Source organism: Medicago sativa, chromosome 4, assembly GCF_051527215.1.
Source record: "Medicago sativa cultivar Bolivia chromosome 4, Bolivia_mono, whole genome shotgun sequence".
NCBI classification, from domain to species: Eukaryota; Viridiplantae; Streptophyta; class Magnoliopsida; order Fabales; family Fabaceae; genus Medicago; species Medicago sativa.
The window spans coordinates 54,495,689-54,518,026 of record NC_140752.1 but is presented as its reverse complement, the minus strand read 5'-3'; the positions used below and the strand labels follow the sequence as shown (position 1 = coordinate 54,518,026).

General features: G+C 34.6%; 1 protein-coding gene and 1 non-coding gene across 2 annotated transcripts; one reads left to right on the top strand and one right to left on the bottom strand.

Moving 5' to 3' along the window:
• Window positions 1–5,787: 5,787 nt before the first annotated feature.
• LOC146929896 (small nucleolar RNA R71) lies at window positions 5,788–5,894 on the top strand. Its single transcript, XR_015009147.1, has one exon. It is a non-coding gene; the product is annotated as a small nucleolar RNA R71 (small nucleolar RNA).
• Window positions 5,895–11,581: 5,687 nt separating this feature from the next.
• On the bottom strand, window positions 11,582–12,925 carry LOC146929895 (agamous-like MADS-box protein AGL29). Its single transcript, XM_085708260.1, has 3 exons — window positions 12,381–12,925; window positions 12,171–12,260; window positions 11,582–11,859 (listed from the first exon to the last, which is right to left on the bottom strand). The coding sequence occupies exons 1-3, from the start codon at window positions 12,871–12,873 to the stop codon at window positions 11,735–11,737; spliced, it is 708 nt and encodes a 235-aa protein (XP_085564386.1). The 5' UTR covers window positions 12,874–12,925; the 3' UTR covers window positions 11,582–11,734.
• Between the last annotated feature and the right edge of the window lie 9,413 nt (window positions 12,926–22,338).

The window sequence follows — 22,338 nt, the reverse complement described above, 5'->3', positions numbered from 1 at the left end:
GAGTTCGAAGGGGTGCACGGGTAATCAAGGATTCAAAGATTAAAGGAGCACCAAATTCAAAGGTTATTTGAAGTTTGGGAGAGTTTTTACATAGAGGTTGAATAATTAGTTTAATTTCAAGGTACTCTTGTAAACTCATTTGTATTCAACATTATTATTATTAGTGGATGACATTGTTGGAACAAAATGTGTTTAACAATAAACCTTTGAGAGTTTTGATGATAACAAGGTATTAAAAATTGTCAATTGGATTGATAGAGCCAAACCGCAAGTGCACGGCCTATCGAAGTAATAGTAGTAAGAAGAGTATCGTTCCGCTAGGGAGTTGTGAATTCAATTAACTTTTAGATACTGATTAGAAGAGAGAAAAGTTTATAAGAAGGGGGGTTTAATTGCTGAAAGTAAATAACAATAATGATAAAGGGCCTCGAGATCATTGGTTCATCATAATGACAAATCCTTCACTAGACAAGACCTAAACATCTAATTTCATGGTTTACACACTAATTTCTAAAGACCGGTTTCCCTTAGCCCCTCACCTTTCCGATGAAAGTCCGGTGAGAGTTTACTTCTAGCAACCAAGCCTATTTCGCTGACATGATTACTAGAAGATGCATAGAGGATTGAAACTACTCTTTGTCTCAATAATTGCAAAGACTATTTCATTGTTTTGCAATTATTGTCTAGATTCACTTGTTCCAACATCAAGACTCCACTCTCGCTTTATGAATTGATGTTTGGGATGATGGATTAACGATTATCAAACCCTCCGCTTTCGCTTCCACAGTTTGATAATTGTTAATCCACGTTAAGACGGTGAATCTAGATTAGAAATTAGGGTTACATAGAAATTAGGGTTTAGGCTCGTTTTGTTTAGGATTGAGTCATTAGACTCCCCAACAATCCCAAGACGAAGAAGTCTACTCACTCATGTTCATCGTAGACATGGGGGAAGAAGAGAGATAAACAGTAAAATAAATTGCAAAGAAAGTAAAAAGGAAATAAATACTTTTTATTGAAATAATACTTGAAATAAACAAAGTAAAAGGTGAATGTTTATGGTGGAGAGCTACTCTATTTATAGCTTTACAATCGACTTAGAAACTAAGCAACTAAAAGGGTAAAACAGTAAAGCTGCAACAGGGTAACTTGGGCCCGAAGAAAAAGCAGCAAAAGAGACTTCTGGAGGTGGCACGGCCGTGCCACATGTTGGCACTGGCCGTGCCAAGCTTCTGACATGGTGGGAACATATTTTTGTTCCATATCTTCGTATTTTCGTACTGTATTTGCTCCAGTCCTCTTTCTTTTGCTCCAAGACACCTTCCACCATATATTCGTTCCTAAAATAAAATAAAAAGCAATTTAAAGTAAAATATTTTAAAAGAAAATAAAATGCAATAAAATCAAATCAAATCTTATTTAAAACTAAACTAAATAAAGCATTAAAATATACTAATCTATGACTCATCAAACTCCCCCACACTTGAATCTTTGCTTGTCCTCAAGCAAAAGGCAATAGACATAGCAGGCAACAAAAGATTTATTCATGGCAATATTAAGAACACATGTCTCAAAAGAAAGGCTTTGCTTCAAGTACACTAATTATAATTTGAAATACTTCTCATGAACCTATTCTACCCAACATCAAGTCTCAAGTGAGTGTGTGTGTGCAGTCCAACCCTTTTCTTGCTCCTGTATAAGACAGATATTATGAGGAATAGGTTCTATCATTAGTGCTAAAGTAACCGAGAAAAGTCCTTTCTTCATTTCATATAAGAGTGATGGGAATTTAAGTTAAAATTAGATTAGATTATCAATTAAGCACAAGGGGCTGCAGATGCTTAGGGGCTATCTATCCTCGTAGGAAGTCTTCTCGGATGTAATTGTCCTTTCCCCCTAGATTCAAAATCACCCTAAGCAGTGCTGCAAAATTATTATTTGTTTCATCTCCGCGTAGGAAGTCTTTTTGGATGTAATTGTCCTTTCCCCCTAGCATTGATGAATTTGTTTCACTTTAAGTTCAAATTAGGGAGTCACCACCACAATTAGGAAGTTAGGGATTGTCCTTTCCCCCACATGTTGGTGCCATTCTCCCGCCCCTTTTAACTTTAACAATTTAAGAATATAACAATTAAGAACATTGGTTAATTTCCCACACAAACTTATACTACTTTTACTCTTAAGACTTTAAAGGGTCTAAGTTAACACTAAAGATAGAACGTGTTCCTTAAAATACCTATTCATACATTTGCTCAAGGATTGCAACCGGGTGCTTTTCTCATTGGAGATTTTCACAATAAAACAAGACATGGGTATAGCAAGAACATAAGAAACACAAGAAACTACTTTCATGTACAAGAAGCAACCTAAAGAAGAGAGAAAACAAAAATTTTCATGCCATTTTTAACATTAAACACAAGCTACTAGTCATGCCTTTCACTATAAAAACAAAACAAAAGAATAAAGTTCAAGGGAGTTTGGACACTACGACTCTAGACACTTTATTAGGCCCCCCCCCACACTTAGGGGAAGCATTGTCCTCAATGATTCAAAAGAAAAAGAAGTTAAAAGAAAGGAAGAAGAAGTAGAAGAAGAAGAAGGAGTGAAGAAGAAGAATTAGGGAGAGAAGAAGAAGAAGAAGAAGGGAAGAGAGGAAGAGAAAAGCTCACATGTTCTCATTGAGGTCCATAAGGAGGACCTTGGAGATTGAATTGGTGCATCATCCTTCGGAGCATTGCATTGTTTTCTTCCGACAAGCGGTTGCCCCTTTGGACATCATTTCTCAGCCCCAAAAGTTCGACACCTTGCCTTTGTTGCTCGGTGCTTATCCTTTCGACCTCGGTTCGCACCCATGCCCATCTTTCATCATTATTGAGTTCTCCAGCATTATGGTCATGGTGCTCCTCCTCATGGTGCAAGTTAGCACCTTCTCCTTCATCATGTTGCTCATGTACCTGTTCATTATCAACATACAACCAATTTTCCTCCACCTCGGTGTTAGTCCGAGATGGGTTAGGAAGCAAAAACAGAATAGGCACATTGAGTTTAAGGGCATATTGCATGGGTGGATGATGTGTAATGAATTTCATAGAGATTAGAGTCTCTATGTTAAGCCTATTGTTGCCCTGAATTTCATGTATCCCTTCCTCCTCGCTCACTCCAAACTTACTAGCAATGAATGTGATAACACCCCCCACTACTATGTCGGCTACAAGATTAGGCTTAGTTCCTATTGAGGAAAGGTAGTCAAGCATGTAAAAACAAGTATTCACGGGGTAATTATGAAGCATAGCCCAAAGCATAAAGATTTCATCCGTCCTACATGTTCCTACTTCCTTCCTACCCCAAATGGTACAAGCCATTACCCTTTGAAGGTACCTAAGAACTGGGTTGTGGATGTTACTAGCCTTGTTTGAACGTGAAACATATTGATCTAGACCAGTTATGCATGTCCAAAAGCTAGCAGGGTTATAGTCTTCCGGCTTTAAAGCTTGATTCCAAGAGTCATGGATGAACCCCGCATTTGCGAAGCCCATTTTAGTGCAAAAGTTTTCAAGGGACATCTCGTAATCAATATTCAAAAGCCGGAAGGAGACTCTATGATCGGGGTCATCTAAATTCAACTTATCTTTCTTGAATTGGATAGAACATAAAAATTCATAAGTAAAATTTTCATACCCCCTCATAGGACTAAGCATCTCACCCCATCCTAATCTATTCAGCAATTCAAAAGCATTGTCCCTAATCCCTAAGGTATTCATAGTATGAAAATGAGGGTACCTACAAGGATGCAAAGGTTTAGTGATAAGGACTTTATACCTTTCTTTTTGGTTGTTATCCTTGAAGGTGATGCCATGATTCTTTGCCGGTGCCCTTTTCTTTGATGGAGGTCCTCCGGAAGATGTTGTCGGTTCCTTGCCACTTCTTCTTGAAGCCATTAGACCTTTGACCTTGGGTTGATTATGGAATTTTGGTGAAGGTTAGGGTTTGTGAAGAATTTTGTAGAAAAGGGTGGTTGAGGGTTGGGGTTGATGTTCTAGTGAGGTTTATGGGTTTAGATGTGGAGATTGGTTAAGATTTTGTGGTTTTTGGGTTAGGGTTTATGGTGATAAGGGTTTGGTGAATTATGGGTTTGAGTGGATGAAAGATGTTTTTGATGGGTGGTTTGTGTTTGGAATGAAGTTTGTGATTGATTGGTGAAAGAAATGAGTGAATTGGTGAAGATTTGAGGGAGATATGAAGGTTTGAAGGTTATGGTGGTTTAGAGAGAAGTTTGAAAGATGAAAGAGGGTTGTGGTTTGTGAATGAGGAAGAAGGAAGAAAAATTTATGTTATATGGTGTGTAGAGGTCGGGCACGGCCGTGCCACCCTTGGCACGGGCCGTGCCAACCTATTGACTTCATGCTCCAAATTTGCCTTAAAAACCTGGCACGGCCGTGCCAGCCTTAGCACGGGCCGTGCCAACCTTCTGGTCCTGGGGGCTTCAAAATTTTTCACTTTTCTTGAATCATACTTGGACAATTACCTACAAAACACTTAAAACAACCAAAAACAAACAAAACAAAAGCAATTCAATGCGTGGGTTGCCTCCCACGAAGCGCTTGTTTAGAGTCACTAGCTTGACGGTTAGAAAGTAGTTTTAACTATCCTATACCCAATCTCTCACTAAGGGATAATGGCAACAAACTAACATTCTCTCCCAAATCACACATGGCTTTCTCAAATGTTTTATATCCTATGACACAAGGTATGGAAAATCTCTCTGGATCCTTAAGTTTAGGTGGCAATTTGTTTGGAAGTATTTCAATAAAATTTCTAAACTGCTCATCTAACTTGGATTTAGCAAACTCTTGTGTTAAAGGAATTTTAGGCTCATGAGATGGTGAAACAAATGGCTTGTCATTCTCTCTTATAGCTTTCTCACTTTGAGGCTTATCACTTCCTATGTCTCCTTCATTGTTCTGAATTTTCACAACGGGGTCCTCTAATTGGTTACCATCCCTAAAAATAATAGCACTTATATGGTCTTTGGGGTTGGTTTTGGTTTGGCCTAGAAGGACTTCAGAGGTTTGAGAGGGAGTAGCCACCTGTTGGGGTACTTGAGAAGTCAGAGTCTCTATCACCTTACTGTGAGTAACTATGGAGTCTACGTTCGATGTATGTTTGGCAAGAGAGTCCTTCAAAAATTCAGTTTGATTTTTAAGCTCTTGGAGCTGCTTGGATTGATCAATAACACATTTTTCTAGTAAAATTTCCAAGCTGGATTTTTGAGGAACTCCTTGGTTGTTTGCATAACCGGGTGGTGTTGTTTGTTGTCCAAAAAGATTTTGAGGGGTTTGAAAAAAAATTTGATTGTTTTTAAACCCTTGATTATATTGAGCATAGTTTACTTGCTCAGGACTTCTAACAACACTACCTAGTTGGCAATCAATGCCAATATGGCCAAATACACCACAAACTTCACAAAGAGGTGATACAGGGGCAGGTGTGACAGCACTAGTATTTATTTTATCAAATTTTTGTGTGAGTGTGTCAACCTTAGCAGCTAGATGATCAAGGGAAGAATTTTCATACATACCTACCTCTCTCTGAGAGGGTGAAGGAGCAACATTAGTGGTGTCCCTTCCGTAGGTCCACTGAAAGTGGTTTTGTGCCATGTCCTCGATCAAAGCATATGCTTCTGTGTATGTTTTGTTCATCAGAGCTCCACCTGCAGCTGCATCAACATGAATTTTTGTGGGATACAAAAGACCATTATAAAAAGTGTGAATAATAAGCCAGTTCTTTAAACCATGATGGGGACAAAGTCTAAGCATTTCTTTGAAACGCTCCCACACATCGTAAAGAGATTCTCCATCTTTTTGAGTGAATTGTGTGATTTGATTCCTTAATTGAATTGTTTTAGAATAGGGGAAGAAACGAGCGAGAAAAGTTTGCTTCATTTGATGCCATGAAGTGATAGAACCATTTTCCAATGAATTAAACCAAGTACTAGCTCTACCCCCCAGGGAAAAAGGAAAGTAGTGCAGCCTTACGACCTCTTGGTTTGCATTCACGGTTCCACTGAGTCTTAAAAAAGTTGAAATATGAAAATTCGGATCCTCAGTGGGTGATCCAAAAAATTGATTTTGCTGCACTAACTCGATAAGTGCAGGTTCTATTTTAAAATTGTCGTCAACCGTTGGGCACACAATAGCATCGTATGACTCATTTGAAGATGGGATTGCATACTCTATGAGAGTGCATTCCTTAGTCATATCGTTATTATCTTCTCAAGAAGTTAAAGGCAAAAGAAGAAATAGAAAAAGAAAGAAATAAAACAAGATAAAATAGAGGAAAAGATTTTTTTTTTGAAAGAAATATAAATATAAAATAAAATATAATAAAACAAAAGATTTTTTTTTTTAAGAAATATAAAAAGAAATAAAATAAGGAAAAATATTTTTTTCTCTAATCACTATTAAAAAGTTAATCAAATTACAACAACTCCCCGGCAACGGCGCCAAAAACTTGATAGAGCCAAACCGCAAGTGCACGGCCTATCGAAGTAATAGTAGTAAGAAGAGTATCGTTCCGCTTGGGAGTTGTGAATTCAATTAACTTTTAGAGAATGATTAGAAGAGAGAAAAGTTTATAAGAAGGGGGTTTAATTGCTGAAAGTAAATAACAATAATGATAAAGGGCCTCGGGATCATTTGTTCATCATAATGACAAATCCTTCACTAGACAAGACCTAAACATCTAATTTCATGGTTTACACACTAATTTCTAAAGATCGGTTTCCCTTAGCCCCTCACCTTTCCGATGAAAGTCCGGTGAGAGTTTACTTTTAGCAACCAAGTCTATTTCGCTGACATGATTACTAGAAGATGCATAGAGGATTGAAACTACTCTTTGTCTCAATAATTGCAAAGACTATTTCACTGTTTTGCAATTATTGTCTAGATTCACTTGTTCCAACATCAAGACTCCGCTCTCGCTTTATGAATTGATGTTTGGGATGATGGATTAACGATTATCAAACCCTCCGCTTTCGCTTCCACAGTTTGATAATTGTTAATCCACGTTAAGACGGTGAATCTAGATTAGAAATTAGGGTTACATAGAAATTAGGGTTTAGGCTTGTTTTGTTTAGGATTGAGTCATTAGACTCCCCAACAATCCCAAGACGAAGAAGTCTACTCACTCATGTTCATCGTAGACATGGGGGAAGAAGAGAGATAAACAGTAAAATAAATTGCAAAGAAAGTAAAAAGGAAATAAATACTTTTTATTGAAATAATACTTGAAATAAGCAAAGTAAAAGGTGAATGTTTATGGTGGAGAGCTACTCTATTTATAGCTTTACAATCGACTTAGAAACTAAGCAACTAAAAGGGTAAAACAGTAAAGCTGCAACAGGGTAACTTGGGCCCGAAGAAAAAGCAGCAAAAGAGACTTCTGGAGGTGGCACGGCCGTGCCACATGTTGGCACTGGCCGTGCCAAGCTTCTGACTTGGTGGGAACATATTTTTGTTCCATATCTTCGTATTTTCGCACTGTATTTGCTCCAGTCCTCTTTCTTTTGCTCCAAGACACCTTCCACCATATATTCGTTCCTAAAATAAAATAAAAAGCAATTTAAAGTAAAATATTCTAAAAGAAAATAAAATGCAATAAAATCAAATCAAATCTTATTTAAAACTAAACTAAATAAAGCATTAAAATATACTAATCTATGACTCATCATGGATAAGCTAATATTTGTTCAAGTGTACAGGACCAAAGACAAAATTTGACATCTTAAATAAGTTTTGGATGAACAAAAGAGAGCTAAGGAATCAACAAAAAGGAAGCTTAAAGCGTCTGAAGAGAAGTGCTCCTGAAGTCAAAGTGCTCCTGAAGCCAAAGTGCTCCTGAAGTGATGACGTCATCAGAAGCAAGTTCATCACCAGAAGCTGAAGTTCATCAAGAGATGCAAGACTGAAAGCTTCAAGGGCTGTTCATTGGATTTAAATTCGTCTTAGCATTGCAGAAGACTAGAAGTGTGAAGCAACAGTCTTTTTGAATGAATTTGAAGGCATTGGATGCTTTATCTTCAAAAAGCGTTGACATAGTACAATTGTACGAAGTGTACAACCACTACCTCCACTACTCTGTTTTTGTCTCTGTTACAAGACAAGAAAAATAGCTCTGCCTGCAATGATGTTCCTTCACAATGGGAATGGATTTGAAATTGATCCTTTATAGGACAACAACTATATCAGGTAAAAGATCATTGGTGATTGATCAAAGCTTCAAACGACTCTTTTTGATGTGCTGGCAATTCACAATGTCTCTTTCACACCTCTATATAAAGGAGTGAAGACTTAGAGATTGGGAAGGACTCAACAACAATTTACTAGTGCCAAAACTCTGCTGAAATTGTTCTGCATTCAAAAGTTCATTTAGAATTTCTGTTTCAAATTTCATATCTTAGAAATTCTAGAGTCTTAAGAGTCTGTATCTGATTTCTATTATGAACACCACTGATTGTATATCAAGTGTTCAAACTCAAACATTTTTCTTTGTAATTCTATTTGATTAGAAGTCTCTTGCAGTTGTGCTTGAGCAATAGAAGTCTCTTGATTGTGTTCAGGAGCGTATGAAGTCTCTTGCTATTATGGTTGACCAGTTTGAACTCTCTTGCTAGTTTTAGCAGTGAGCAGTTGTAATCAGATATTTACATTATAGTGAACTCTCCTTGGAAGTGCAAGGGGGACAAGACTACTTCCGGTTTGTGGAAGGAGCCCGTATAATTGCTTTGTGTCTTTCTTCTTTCTCTCTCTCTCTCTCTCTCTCTCTCTCTCTCTGTTTTTATCCGTTGCAATTTAGTCCTGAACATCACTTCAGAAGCAGAACTCTATTTGCTTCCGGTCAGTGTTTTTAGCTTAGGAGAAAACGAGGAAAAAACTAACACAATTCAACCCCCCCTTCTTGTGTTTTTCTCACCTTCAGACATTGGTGAAGGTGTACTTCATCAAGAGTAGACGTAGCTCTAAAGAGGACAAAAAGAGCGAACTACTATAAAGATATCGGTGTTATCTCTCTTCCTTATCCTCTTTATTTTTGATTGTTGCATATGTTAATTGATTAATTGTTAGGATAGAAACTTGTATTGATCAAAGTGTTTTTGATAAAAATCAATCTAATTCTTTGAATTAGGTTTTAGAACTTAGCTTGGATCAATTGGTTTCAATTCTATTCTATTCAAATCTTCAATTTTCATATGCATTGTGTTCTTTAAATGATAGCTTGTTATATTTTCATATAGGTTTGGTTTTGAAATTGTCTAGTTTTTCAAATTGTTCAAGAAGCTTTAACTTTGGATTGTAATAAGATTTGTATTGTGAATCTCTCAATTCTATATTGAATCTTATTAGCACAGAGCTTTAATCATTTTGTCAATTATTGTGATTGTTCAAGCTTATTTCCAATAGTCAAATCAATTCAAATATCTTTTTGTGAAAACTTCGAAAAACATTTCAAAACTCGATTCACCCTCCCTCTAGCGCACAACCTTATTGGCCATATCGACCAATAAAGGAGTTCAATTCTAGCCCTCAGACAGGGAATTTAGCTGGTTATCAGAGCGAATGTATTTAAAGTTACTCCACTCGGATCCATTCCATAAATTGAACTCATATATTAATTGCTTGTTCAATGCTAACATTCTAACTTAAATATGAATATGTTTATGACATAAATTGTGTTAGTATACAGTTAGTGATCCTCATTTTCCCACGATCGTTATGTTTTCGTTAAGTTATGGAAAACAGAACAATATATCCTAAAATTAGGTACATGTACAAACATATGACGATCATATGTTCCCGGAGATTACTCCACAATTAAGCGTGCTTGACTTGGAGCAATTTTGGGATGAGTGACCTTCTGGGAAGTTTCCTAGAAAGTGTGTGAGTGAGGACAAAACACCCTGAAAGGACTCGTGTTGGTTTGAATGGTCAGTCGGAAATCCTAAAAGCAGTATGGGATGTTAGATGTTTCAAGTTATCAATCTCATTGAAGACTACGATAGATACACTATATTTTTTAGTTGATTCAAACTTTTGTGAATCATGTCAAGTTCAATCCTACCACCATCGACACTGCTGCTGAATTTCGATGATTTTGAACCAATTTTTGCGGTGTAATCCGCCTTTCGATTCATCAATTTGATGCACGTCTCCTGCAATGAGATTTGGCTCCTTTTGTATGATGCATCATTGGAAATTAGTGTGTTGGTTTGGTTATAGAAGTTTGAGTTTTGCTAATGATGTCACTGACAGATTCAGTTTATTGCAAGGAAGGGAGATGAGAAGTTTTGTGTTTGAGATGGTTGTTGTTTGAGGGACTTATTACATCTCATAGATGTCCTCGTGAGCTTAACTTAGTTGGTATGGACAATGCATAATATATGTAAGATCCGCGGTTCGAACCCAGGCCACCACAAAAAAAAAAAAGATCTCATAAGGTGTGAGAGAGGTTTTCTTGTCATTGCCGCTGTCATTTTCGCCAAAGTTGGAGGTGGAGAAGAGGTGGTGGAGAGGAAGACACTACGTTCTTGTTAATGGAAGAAGATAAGTAATTTTGTCTTTTTTTTTTCCTAGAACAAATAATGACATTTTCATCCATTTAGTTTAGTTTTTAATGCGTCATCATCATTCAATTCTTGTTTCCATGGACAAGTCAACAAATACATATCACTCCAATTAGAAAATGACCTTATTGATGAAGTTATAAATGATTAGTAATAACAAGGTTTGTTTGGTTTGTTTGAGAGGATTAGTAATTACATGAACAAAAACTCAAGTGACACATATTTTCAGATTCGATTTGCATAATTAAGCCTATAGAATATTTCAAAATAGCATCAATCAATATACAAGTCTGCGATTCAAAATTGAAAAAAATTACATGATCCTAAAAACAACAATGATCAACAACTTCATTTGTTTCATTGCCATAGCATTAAAATAATACCTAATTATATTTATTAAACAAGAACAATCATTAATATTAAATCTTTAGAAAAAATAAGAATAATTATTTAGGAAGTTATTAATAATAAAGTTTGAACTTAGGTGTTTACAGATATTCTATATCCCATCTCTTAAATAAAAATAATTATTTAGAATGTTATTAATAACAAAGTTTTAAATTACCTTATAAAAATATTTATTTATTAATAAACAATTTCATATATTAAATAAATTAAATTTATGTTTTCTTAATTATTGAAAATATTCATGATTTATGATTTAATAATTTTTGAAGTGTAACTGACATTAAATGTGGATATCTCTTCAAATGAGATTTGAACTTAGATTTGTTGTCTCACATGAGTCTAACTCATTCTCTTAGTGTTAACAATAGTTGGTTGTTGTTGTTGTTATTATTACATTGTAAGTTGGTCATATTTTTATAATGACTAACAAAATTTATATTAAAAAATACAACGTTATTCAAAACAAATAGAATCATTATCAAAAGTCTAAAAAATACATCATAATCATAATAGACTACAATTCAAACACAATACAAGAACACTAAAAATGGACCATAAAATAATAATAAAGAAAAACAAATAACATAATTGAGACACAATACAGATAAATATAAACCAGGAACCATCCAAATGATAAAATAGTTGAAGCCATAGTTGAGACCAATGCATGTTTATCTGATCATACACACGGAAGGTTCTTCTACCATGTCATATATCTGGAGAAGCATGATCAACACCATTTTCATATCCTATTCCGCTTACACCAATATGGTTGACTCCTTGTGTTTTTTTTGTAGCTATATCTTGAGAGGCTTTAGCAACCATACCTTTACCTTTTGGATAAAAAAAATTGAATCAATGAAAGGAAAGACAATACATAATATATATGTTAGGTTTGTCGCATGAAATATTAAAAGTAAATGTTTGCATGCCTAGTAATGGAAATTAAGAAGAAAAAGAATTGAGATTTTTCCCATAAGTGCAACTTAAATGGTAAAAGTTTTATCTAGAGATATTTGATGTGTTGGGACATGATTATCCAACAACATCTGATCTTGTCTAAAAGTTTAATGTGTGAGTGTTGCCGCTAGGATATTTCATGAAAAAAAATAAAAAAATTAAAAACATGAATGAAAATTCTTACTTGCACCAACTTCATGATCTTTGGTGTTGTCCTCAAAGACAAAAGAAGGATTTGTTTTGACTCCATTCAGTTCCTCAATGGTAGAAATTGCTACGAAAAATTATAACCAGATTCACTTAAAATAATTAGGTAAAAAGGATGCCATGAAATCATTTGACGTCATTAATAGATCAAATATAACACATAGATAGTTACAAGATGTACACATACCATGAGGGTCAATCTCTCCTCCAGTTTTCAAGACATTGGTTATCAATTTATTTACGACAGCAACTAAGGATTTGTCAATTTCTTTCACTTGATCATATTGGTCCTCTTTTATCGACCAATATCCAGAACTTTCCAACTTCTTCAAATTTTTACGTTGTGCTTCCGCAACATGCTTTTTATCCAAAAGATCATCATTTTTTTCATTTTGCTCTATAATCTCCGGTTTCATCATTTCCTCTTCCATTGAAGGATTTTCATCCTTCAAACTAGTTTTTGTTATAGATTCAGAAGATGGGTTTCCATAACAAAATGGTTTTCCCGTTGGAGAAAGCATGAGAATATCAACTGAGGCCCCTGAAAGTGTTGTTAACTCGGAGGCCTTGTTGTAAATTCCAGCCTTTCTCGTTGTAAATGCAACAAAGAGATCATCCTTTTTCTCAATTTTTTTCAACTCAATTTTTTGTTTTCCTTTTGATGACCTCTTCGGCGCCATTCTTACTCAAGATAACAGTAAGAAAATAAAGAGAATAAAATTTTATGAGATGTTTTTTAGATGAAGTTATGAGATGTTTAAGTCTTGGTTTATGTGCTATATATACAAATAAATTACGGGGTTGTTGATTTTGATAATTGTGGACAGCTCATACCCTATTGTTTTATTGAATGTAGTACCTAATACATTTATTATTTTTGTTTGTCACTATATCGTATTAAATCCACTTAAATATATTCCATATTTGATTATAGGGACAAAAAAGTGTTTCCTTTTTTTATTTCGACAAAATATAAAAGTTTGTAATTTAGTCACTTATTATCTATGAAGCTCCGATACTTCAAAATGGATGACATATCGTATCCCATGCGTATCCTGTACCGATACCTGCCTGATACTTCTCGATATGTATCAGGAGAGTATCCGAAGATTAAATTTTATTTCTTAAAAAAATAATTATCTGATACTTCCCGATACGTATCAGGAGAGTATCCGATAATTATCACCGATACCTGCCCCGATAATTTCTCAATTAATGTTAACTAAAATAACTTAACTCTCGAGTACTGATATGTTCTTTTTTGGATATAGTGCTTCTTTTTTGGATCGATATAGTATAACATTAACAATGTTCCTTTTGGATATAGTATAGCACTGATGGTGCTCTTTTTGGGATATATTGTGTATGTAATTGACTAATCATCACTCTCTTAATCGTCAATATTATTTATATTTATGTTGATGTGCTACGAGTCTATGAGTGATTTCTTTTGTTTGTTAATATATTTGCATATTAAAAAAATAAGTTATTATGCACCAACCTGACTTGAGAGAATAGCATCTTCAGTTGGTAATTTTATAGGGACGAAAAATATATTTAATCTTTGATTATTTTTATGTGAATTTAAATGGACTAAATTTGTCAAACCGATATATATATATATATATATATATATATATATATATATATATATATATATATATATATATATATGTATGTATGTATGTATGTATGTGTATTTAAATCTATAGGTTTAAATGTGTGTTTAGTCCCTGCACTTTCATCCAATTTTGGCTTTGGTCACTGCACTTTTTTTTGTTTGGCATTGGTCCCTACACTTTATAAAACTTTTGGCATTTGTCCTTCTGTTAAGTATCTGTTAAAAAAAAAACCAAAACTAACGATGTGCCACGACCAATCATAGCACACCCGTGGCACACTAAACGACAAAAAAAAACTAACTTTTTAACTTAAAAATATCATTAGTTGCTGCACTTTCAGCATTTTTTGATATTAGTCACTGCACTTTTGTATTGGTCCCTGATTTTTTATTTTAAAAAAACATTCAGTGAAATTATTATGTTTTATTATTGTTTTGTTCATTATTTTTATTGGAATAATCATAAAAAAAATAAAATCAAAAAATCTTTTTAAAATATTGATTAGAGCCTAATAAAAATCAATTATTTTTTTATTTTATTTTTAAAAAGTTTTAAAAAAAATCTTTTTAAAGAGCAAAATATCTTACTTATACCTTTTATTTGAAAATAAATATCTTAGCTTTTTTTTTTAAAAAGGGGAATAACTATCTTACTAATCTCTACTACTTTTTATATAATAAAGTTTTTTTTTTAGAGTAAAATGTGTTGTAATTCGAATGTGGATCATTCTAATGATTTTTTTTATATACCAAAAATGATCATGTTTTATTGCTGGCTAACTAAATCAAATTATATTATAATCTTCTATCAGAAATTATACGATGGTTGTCAATGTCTTACGCACCTATCTCATTTGTTTATGTTGGTTCATGTCATAGAAATTCTATCTTTTTTAAGTAAAATATATTATTGGGGTACAACCTATGTTAACAACATTTATGTTTATTAAACTTACTTATTACAAGTAAAATCGTGACTGGTAAGCAAAATATAATGTTATACAATTGTTATTTTTCAAGTTAAGTTTGATTAAACTTTCTTATTTTTTTTAAAAAAAAATATTTTTGATTTTATTTTTTTATAATTATTCTCAATATAAATAATGAACAAAACAATAATAAAACATAATAATTTCATTGAACGTTTTTTTAAAACAAAAATAAAAAATCAGGGACAATACCAACGTGCAGGGACTAATATAAAAAAATGTTGAAAGTGCAGGGACTAATGATATTTTTAAGTTAAAAAGTTGGATTTTCTTTTGTCTTTTAGTGTGCCACGTGGCGTGCCATGATTGCTCCACATGGCACACCATTAGTTTTATTTTTATTTTTAACAGATACTTAAAAGAAGGACTAATGCAAAAAGTTTTATAAAGTTCAGGGACCAATGTCAAACAAAAAAAAGTGCAGGGACCGAAGCCAAAATTGAGTAAAAGTGCAGGGACTAAACACACATTTAAACCTATAATATATTAAAGGGTATTTCGAATATATCAGCCCAGTTGCTAGATCTTGATTTTGTAACATCAAAGGATAGAGCTTCAATCCCACCTAAGACAGTTGTAATACGGTCACTAAATTTTCCATTCCCTACTTTTTTTAATAAAAATAAATTAAAAAAAATGCTCTTATGTCATTTGTTAAATAATTTTTTTTATTGAAATTTTGTGTTGAAAAGAACAAATTTTCAACTCTTATATAAGAAATTGAATTAATACACAAATACAAATAAAATATATTTTATTTGTTTTTTTTAACAAATACCTTATTATCATCTTCCTTATAGTAAATAAAAATGATTTTCTCTACATTTATTTCTTTATCAATTAAATGTTATTAAATTAAATTGGATTGGATACTTTACATAAATGCTAAATTAAGTATCTTAATTTCACACCACACGCTATTTTATTTTATTTTCTGAAAAAACCACACATTATTTTATTAAAATTTATAAAAATATAAAATTTGGATTTGATCATATTTTTTTTAAGAAGCTAAATTAGCTCACCCAAATTGATACCAGAAAGAATCGAATATGAGACCTTGAGGAGGAGCACACTACCAAGTTTCAAGTTAATAACACCAGACCAACGCAAGTGGGTTTTGGATTTCATCACATAATAATTGTCACATTTGTAAAAATAATTATGTCCACAAGACTGTCACTATCAATTTGGAATGTAGTTTTAATTGATGTTTCCAGACGTATAGGTGCTAGTTTAGTGGTATGATTTTTGCCTTATAATGACAGATTATCTTACGTTATTTTCAACATGTTTTTTAGTCAGTTTAGTAGTTAATTGAGTTAACAAATTTTTTTTTTAGAGAAGTTGCTCAAGGTTTAAAGGATATTTTGTAATGTTTTCAAATCGAGTCACGTAATTTTGTTTCTTCCCTAAATGAGACAATTTCCTGGGTGTTTTGAGTCTTGTAGTGAAAAATCATGTAATTTAGCAAGGCAAGACACCTCATGGAAGTCTTGGAAGACATGTAATGAAGTTTAAGATGCCTATGAAGACATTACAAGTTGATATAATTTTGTCGTCAAGACTAAAGCGAAGAAGGAAAACACTTGAAAATACGAAGAAAAATGTGAAATTAACACTGAAGTTTGAGGCCGTAAGCCTCACACATGCCTCACAAGCTCAGACATGTGGGATAGAGAGCAATCTTCTTTCTCTGTGCTTGTAAGTGCCTCATGCATCTCTCCACGCGTAGCACATGCTGTTACGGGAAAATGCTGATTTTTGTTGTATTTTCTCTGTAAGTTTGAGGAAAAAGTCCATTTCTCAACTCAACCCCAAGCTAGAAATATTAAAATAAATACAAGAGCTTTCATTCAAAAAAATTCATTCAGAACTTGGCGGTTCAAGAAGAAGGAAAGCGCTGAGGGAATCAAAAAGAGTCTATCTCGTCAACCTTTGTTCTAAAAGTATGTTTTATTTCTTTTGTATTATATCTTTTATTATCATGGGTAACTAAACACCTGTTTACTAGGGATATAAGATTAACCTCTATTTGTTTTTTCATTTTTTTGATACAAGTCTTTCATTTAGTTATGATTTGAGATCTATTCAATTTTTGTAGGCATATCCTATTAATGCTTTCGTTACCCTGGGAGTGTAACACACCTAATTAGTGTGAATTATCTTAGAATAGGTGCCGATTGGTATTAACTGGCTTACATCAGAATCGATGCATATGAACTTTATCCTTTTTCCTCCAGTAATATAGAGTTTGGCCTATCCATTTAATCGATTATGGTCGATCAATGTTATGTTGTGAAATTCTAAGATTAATAGGTAAAATTGGTTCCTCGGATGTCAATTTAGAAATATCTACTATACTTAAGTTTCAATTACTTGTGGGAGTGTAAGTCTTTGCCTTAATAACTATTCAACAATGTACGATACCATAGAGGAGTGACGACCCTTTACCTCGTATTGCACATGTTCTGGACCATTCACACGACTACACATGTACAATAATACACCGCATTAAGATTATACACTCAAAGGATCATGCGAACATGCCTGCGCCGTCCCACACTGGAGCACGCCTCATTGACGGGATCACGCTACACACGTCCTTTCCTGCTCCTAATCATACGCTGCATAACCCGGAGACAATTATGCCACGAGCGCACCTATATAAGGGTGAACTTGTTTCACCCTCAAGATACACAACACATTTCACAAAACTTCTTACACTTTCTCTCTCAATTCCCATACTGACTTGAGCGTTGGAGTACTAACGTGCCTTCAGGAACCCTTCGTTCCACCGCAGAAGACGCATCGCCGCCGCACCGGAAGCACTTACCGATCATCAGAGCATGCTATACAACCGTTGCGACTCAATCGTTCCTACCAGACATATCATTTGGCGCTAGAAAGAGGGGATCGTTTCCTAAACCACCATGGTCCAACGATCCTCCACCGTATCCATTTTCAGTTATGCATATCTCCGTTGTAATCGTTTGGCTTAATTGCATGTTTGATCCCTTATGGTTATTTTAATTTTCAAGTTGTTCCCTTGTATTTGAAAAGTTTCAAGTTGGTCCCTTACGTTTTAAAAGTTTCAAATTGGTCCAAAACGTTACTCACATTGGAATAAGTTAATCCCTTCCGCGACATGATATTGAGTTTAAAAAAACAAAAAAATTAAAAAAATGTTTTAAAACTGGTTTTCTAAATAACTTAAGTTTCATCACCCATATTTTCAACCCGAATCTTTATACGTTAAGTGACTGAAGGGACTAACTTATTTCAACGTGAGTAACGTTTTGGACCAACTTGAAACTTTTAAAACGTAAGGGACCAACTTGAAACTTTTAAAACATAAGGGACCAACTTGAAAACTAAAATAAACATAAGGGATCAAACATGCAATTAAGCCTAATTGTTTTCGGTTACACATTCTTCCACCACAATGGTTAACAGTCATAACTCATACCTTCAAAGTAATGGTTGGAACTCGCAGAAGAACCACCTCGTGTCGTTCCACGACCTCTCAAGCACCGCATTCGACAATCCAAATTCTCCAAAGTTGAACGGCTCCAATTCTTGACCAATGAACCTTGAAGAAAACGATGCTGTCCTCGACACTACAACTTGTGTTCGTGCCACAACCACCGTTAATGCAACGGAGCTGCCTCCACCTCCCCCGCAGTCGAAGAATGTTCCTCTTCCTCTTCATCCGTCTCCTCAAGCTCCACTGCCTCCAAAAAAACGAAGTCCTCACCGACCTGGTAAATCTACTCTGCCAGCAGAACGATAGACAGGAACACATGGAGAAGAATCAGGAAAAAATTCTGACGGTGATTGCTATGCATATCGAAGAATCTCAACGGAATAAACACCAAACCACACCTTTGGCAGCCGATTGCGCTACCAATGGTAGCCTACCTCCACGACACTGGACCGCCAGAGAAAAGGCAAGAAGCCTATCGAGGATTCGGACGAAGGGAGTAGCGGAACACATCCACGTCGCTCGGAGCGATACAAATATTCGAAACTCCATGGAGAAAGAGACTCTCCCCCACACCACTGCCGTCGTCGTAGCGACCTCCTCAAAGGACCTTTCACCAGAAGAATATCGAATGTTTACTGGTGTTTTTAGTAAACAAATATCGACTAGTTTTGATTATAACAAGAAGGACCAAACCAGAGATCCTAGGAAATGTTGTGCATACTTTTGGTGTGCGTTCATCGAGTTCGTAGGTTGCTTAACAAATGGGACGAGACCGTGCGACGTCTTTTGACAGGTTTTAAAACATTCAATTTAAATTGTGGAAACTTAAAAAATAAAATAAAAAATTCAAATGCAAGTGCATTAAAGATAAAAATGGTTCGACAAATCCTTTACATATATTCTTTATGACTCTTTTCTCTTGCGCAGATACTTTCTTTATGACTCTTTTCTCTCGCGCAGGTACTTCGAGTGTTTTAGAATTCTGTATAGGCGATTTGCGACCTATTTTCCCTATGGTAAACTATTATTGAAACATAGGAAATTAGTGGAAAGAAACTAATCCCACGATCAACACTCCTTTCATGTAGACAACCGCTTACCGGACCTCTGAAATTGAATCTTGCAGCCACTTTGATTCCACCATTTTCTTGAACTTTACAAATACTCCAGCCACTTCATGCTTGAATTTCAAGAAAAAAATCCAGGACATTCTTGTAAAATCATCTATGAAAAAAATAAAGTAGAGATTGCCTTGTAATAATGGTGTTCTGAGGTCCTGCCACAACAGTGTGAATGAGTTGCAACTTTTGAGAGGTTCTCGAAGTTGTTATGGGAAATGGCAATATGTTTTGTTTACGAAATTGTCAAGCATTGCAATTTAGCAAATGATTGGATAGTACTGGTAGACCTCTCGTCATGTCTTTCTTTTCCATGTTCAACATTCTCTGAATATGACAATGACTAAGTCGATTGTGCCAAAGTTCTGTCGAACTAACATGGGTGAAATATGTTGTTTTCTCCTCCTCGGTTGTATCAAATGAGAAGCTTTTAAGCCTCATTTTAGCCTTTAAAATCTCTTGACCAGTTGTGTCAAAAATAGCACAATGTTGATCTTCAAAAGATACTTTAAATCCTTTTTCTATTAATCGACTCACACTAAGCAAGTTTTGGTCAATATTAGGTACATAAAGAACATCTGAGATTGTTTTTATACCTGAAGTTGTTGAAATTAGGATGGCTCATTTTCCTTTTGTAGCAATATAACTACCATTCCCAATTCTGACCTCTGAAACTTTAGTAGGCTTTAAATTCTTGAAAAGAGTTTTATCATGTGTCATATGGTTTGTTACAACCACTATCAATCAACCAACATTCTGAGCCGCTCCACGTTGAATAAAAAAATGTTGTAAACATCTGATCTTTTTCATCTTGCTCAACAACTTGGGCATTGACTTCATTTTGTTGAGACTTGCCTTTGCATATCACCGCTCTATGTCCAAGCTGATTGCACTTGTTGCATTTTGCATCTGGTCTTTTCCAACATCTGAATGGCGGATGACCCAATCTTGCACAATGCTCATAAGTAGGAAATTTTTTCCTTTTTTCCTTATCTTTGCTTTGGTTGCTTGCAGTACTTCCAACTACATGATGCTTGAATAGTAAAGCACCTTCAACCACATTATCTTGCCTCATGAGCCTTCATTACTCTTGAGCCTGCAAGGCATGTAACACTGTTGTTAAGGTGATCTTTGACAAATCTTTTGTGTTCTCCAAGGTGGTTGTTGATGCTTTATATCTCTCAGGCACTGTAACCAGAATTTTTTCAACAATTCTGGAATCAGCAAATTAAGTGCCGAGTAACCTAACCTTGTTTGCAATGGAAAGCAATCTGTCAGAGTAATCTTTGATTGTCTCAGACTCTTTCATTTTCCCCATATTTCTTTTGCTGTTTTGAGAGTCATAATTACGGTGAAAAAGTTTGTGAAACACAAGAAAAAAGAATTGATTTTGCCTTTGCCTTCTGAGTTTATCTCTCCTTGTGATATTTTAACTGAGCCATGGTAGGATTATTCAACAGCGGTGAAACATCATAATCCTTTTCAATGGCCTCCCAAACATCCAAAGCCTCTAGGTAATACTCCATTCTTACTGCCCAAAGGTCATAGTTCTCCCCATCAAAGATTGGAGGAGCAACATGTGAGAAATTTGTTTTGGTTTCCATTTTCACAAGTCCCATAGCAAAGGAATACGTTTCAGGTTGAGAAGGAATATGGAAATCAGTTTTTCATTCAAAAAAAGCAAATACACTTAAGTAATCTTACAAATATACTTGCTCGTAAAATTTAGGAACCACTAATTGACTAAAGACACTGAACTAAAACAAAATAAAGTAAGGATAAATAAAAGCCACGTAATGCAGTCCAAAAAGAAAATAATTAACAGTTAGGTACAACAGAAGATAGCACCATAGGCTCTGCAAAAAAAAGAAAAAAAGTTTGTGTGCACATTAATTTTATCCCCATTTCCTACATCTTTTTCCCTAGTGACATGTCTTACCATTCACTCTCAGTTTTATGATATTTGTCACTTCATTCGTATTCCTCATATTGTCTTCCCCCTATTCTTTTAGGATTATTAAGTTTAGGATCTTATCTTCATATAGAGTTTCATCGTTACTATCTTCTATTGTCGTAAGCCACTATCACCGGTTCATCTTTTAGACTCGTTATTACCTTGAGGTAATCACTTATATTTATGCCTAAACACACTTCCTCATTTAGATATATAGTTTAAGGACTCTTAATTTTACACTACACGCTAATGGCTTATTTAAACACACTAATGCTTTCATAGATGTTTTCGAGTCCAAAATAAGGGTTATGCTAAAATTTCATGGAAAACGCAGCATGACCCACATGTGGTTTTTAATCATAACTCAAATTCTAAAATCTAAATGGATTCCAACCAAAATAAAATGAAATCTAACCTCCATATCTACAACTTTAATGAAGATGCAAAGACCTAATTCGAATCAAAAAGTGGTAGAAAAGTTTATTTTCCTAAACTTGGAGAAAGAACACAACCTTGCTGACCCCTGTGTAGTATTTTGATCATATCTTGAGTTCAAGGTTCTGAAATCGAGTCCCTCTAAAGGGTAGTCAAAGCTAACATCAATATCTGCAATTTTATCAAGACGCATAAACCCAAATCAGAACTTCAACTTGCGAAACTGAGAGAAAGAAACAAACGGTGACAGCAAAATCGCAGTTCTGCTGTGATTTCGCTTTATGGAACCCTTTTCGACTCCGTTTTCGATCCTATACTCTCCAAACTCGACCCTAATCTTCAGCCCATGATTACCCTATCATTCAAACACTAATTTTTTGTTAAACTACCAGATTATCCACTCTTTTTATGGCAAAAAAACTCAATTCAAAAACCTAAGCTAGTTTTCTTCAATTCTTATCTTTCAACTTCATCTTTTAATTCATTCATCATAAATCTGTCATCACAATCTCATGTCATAACATCAACATCATATTAATAA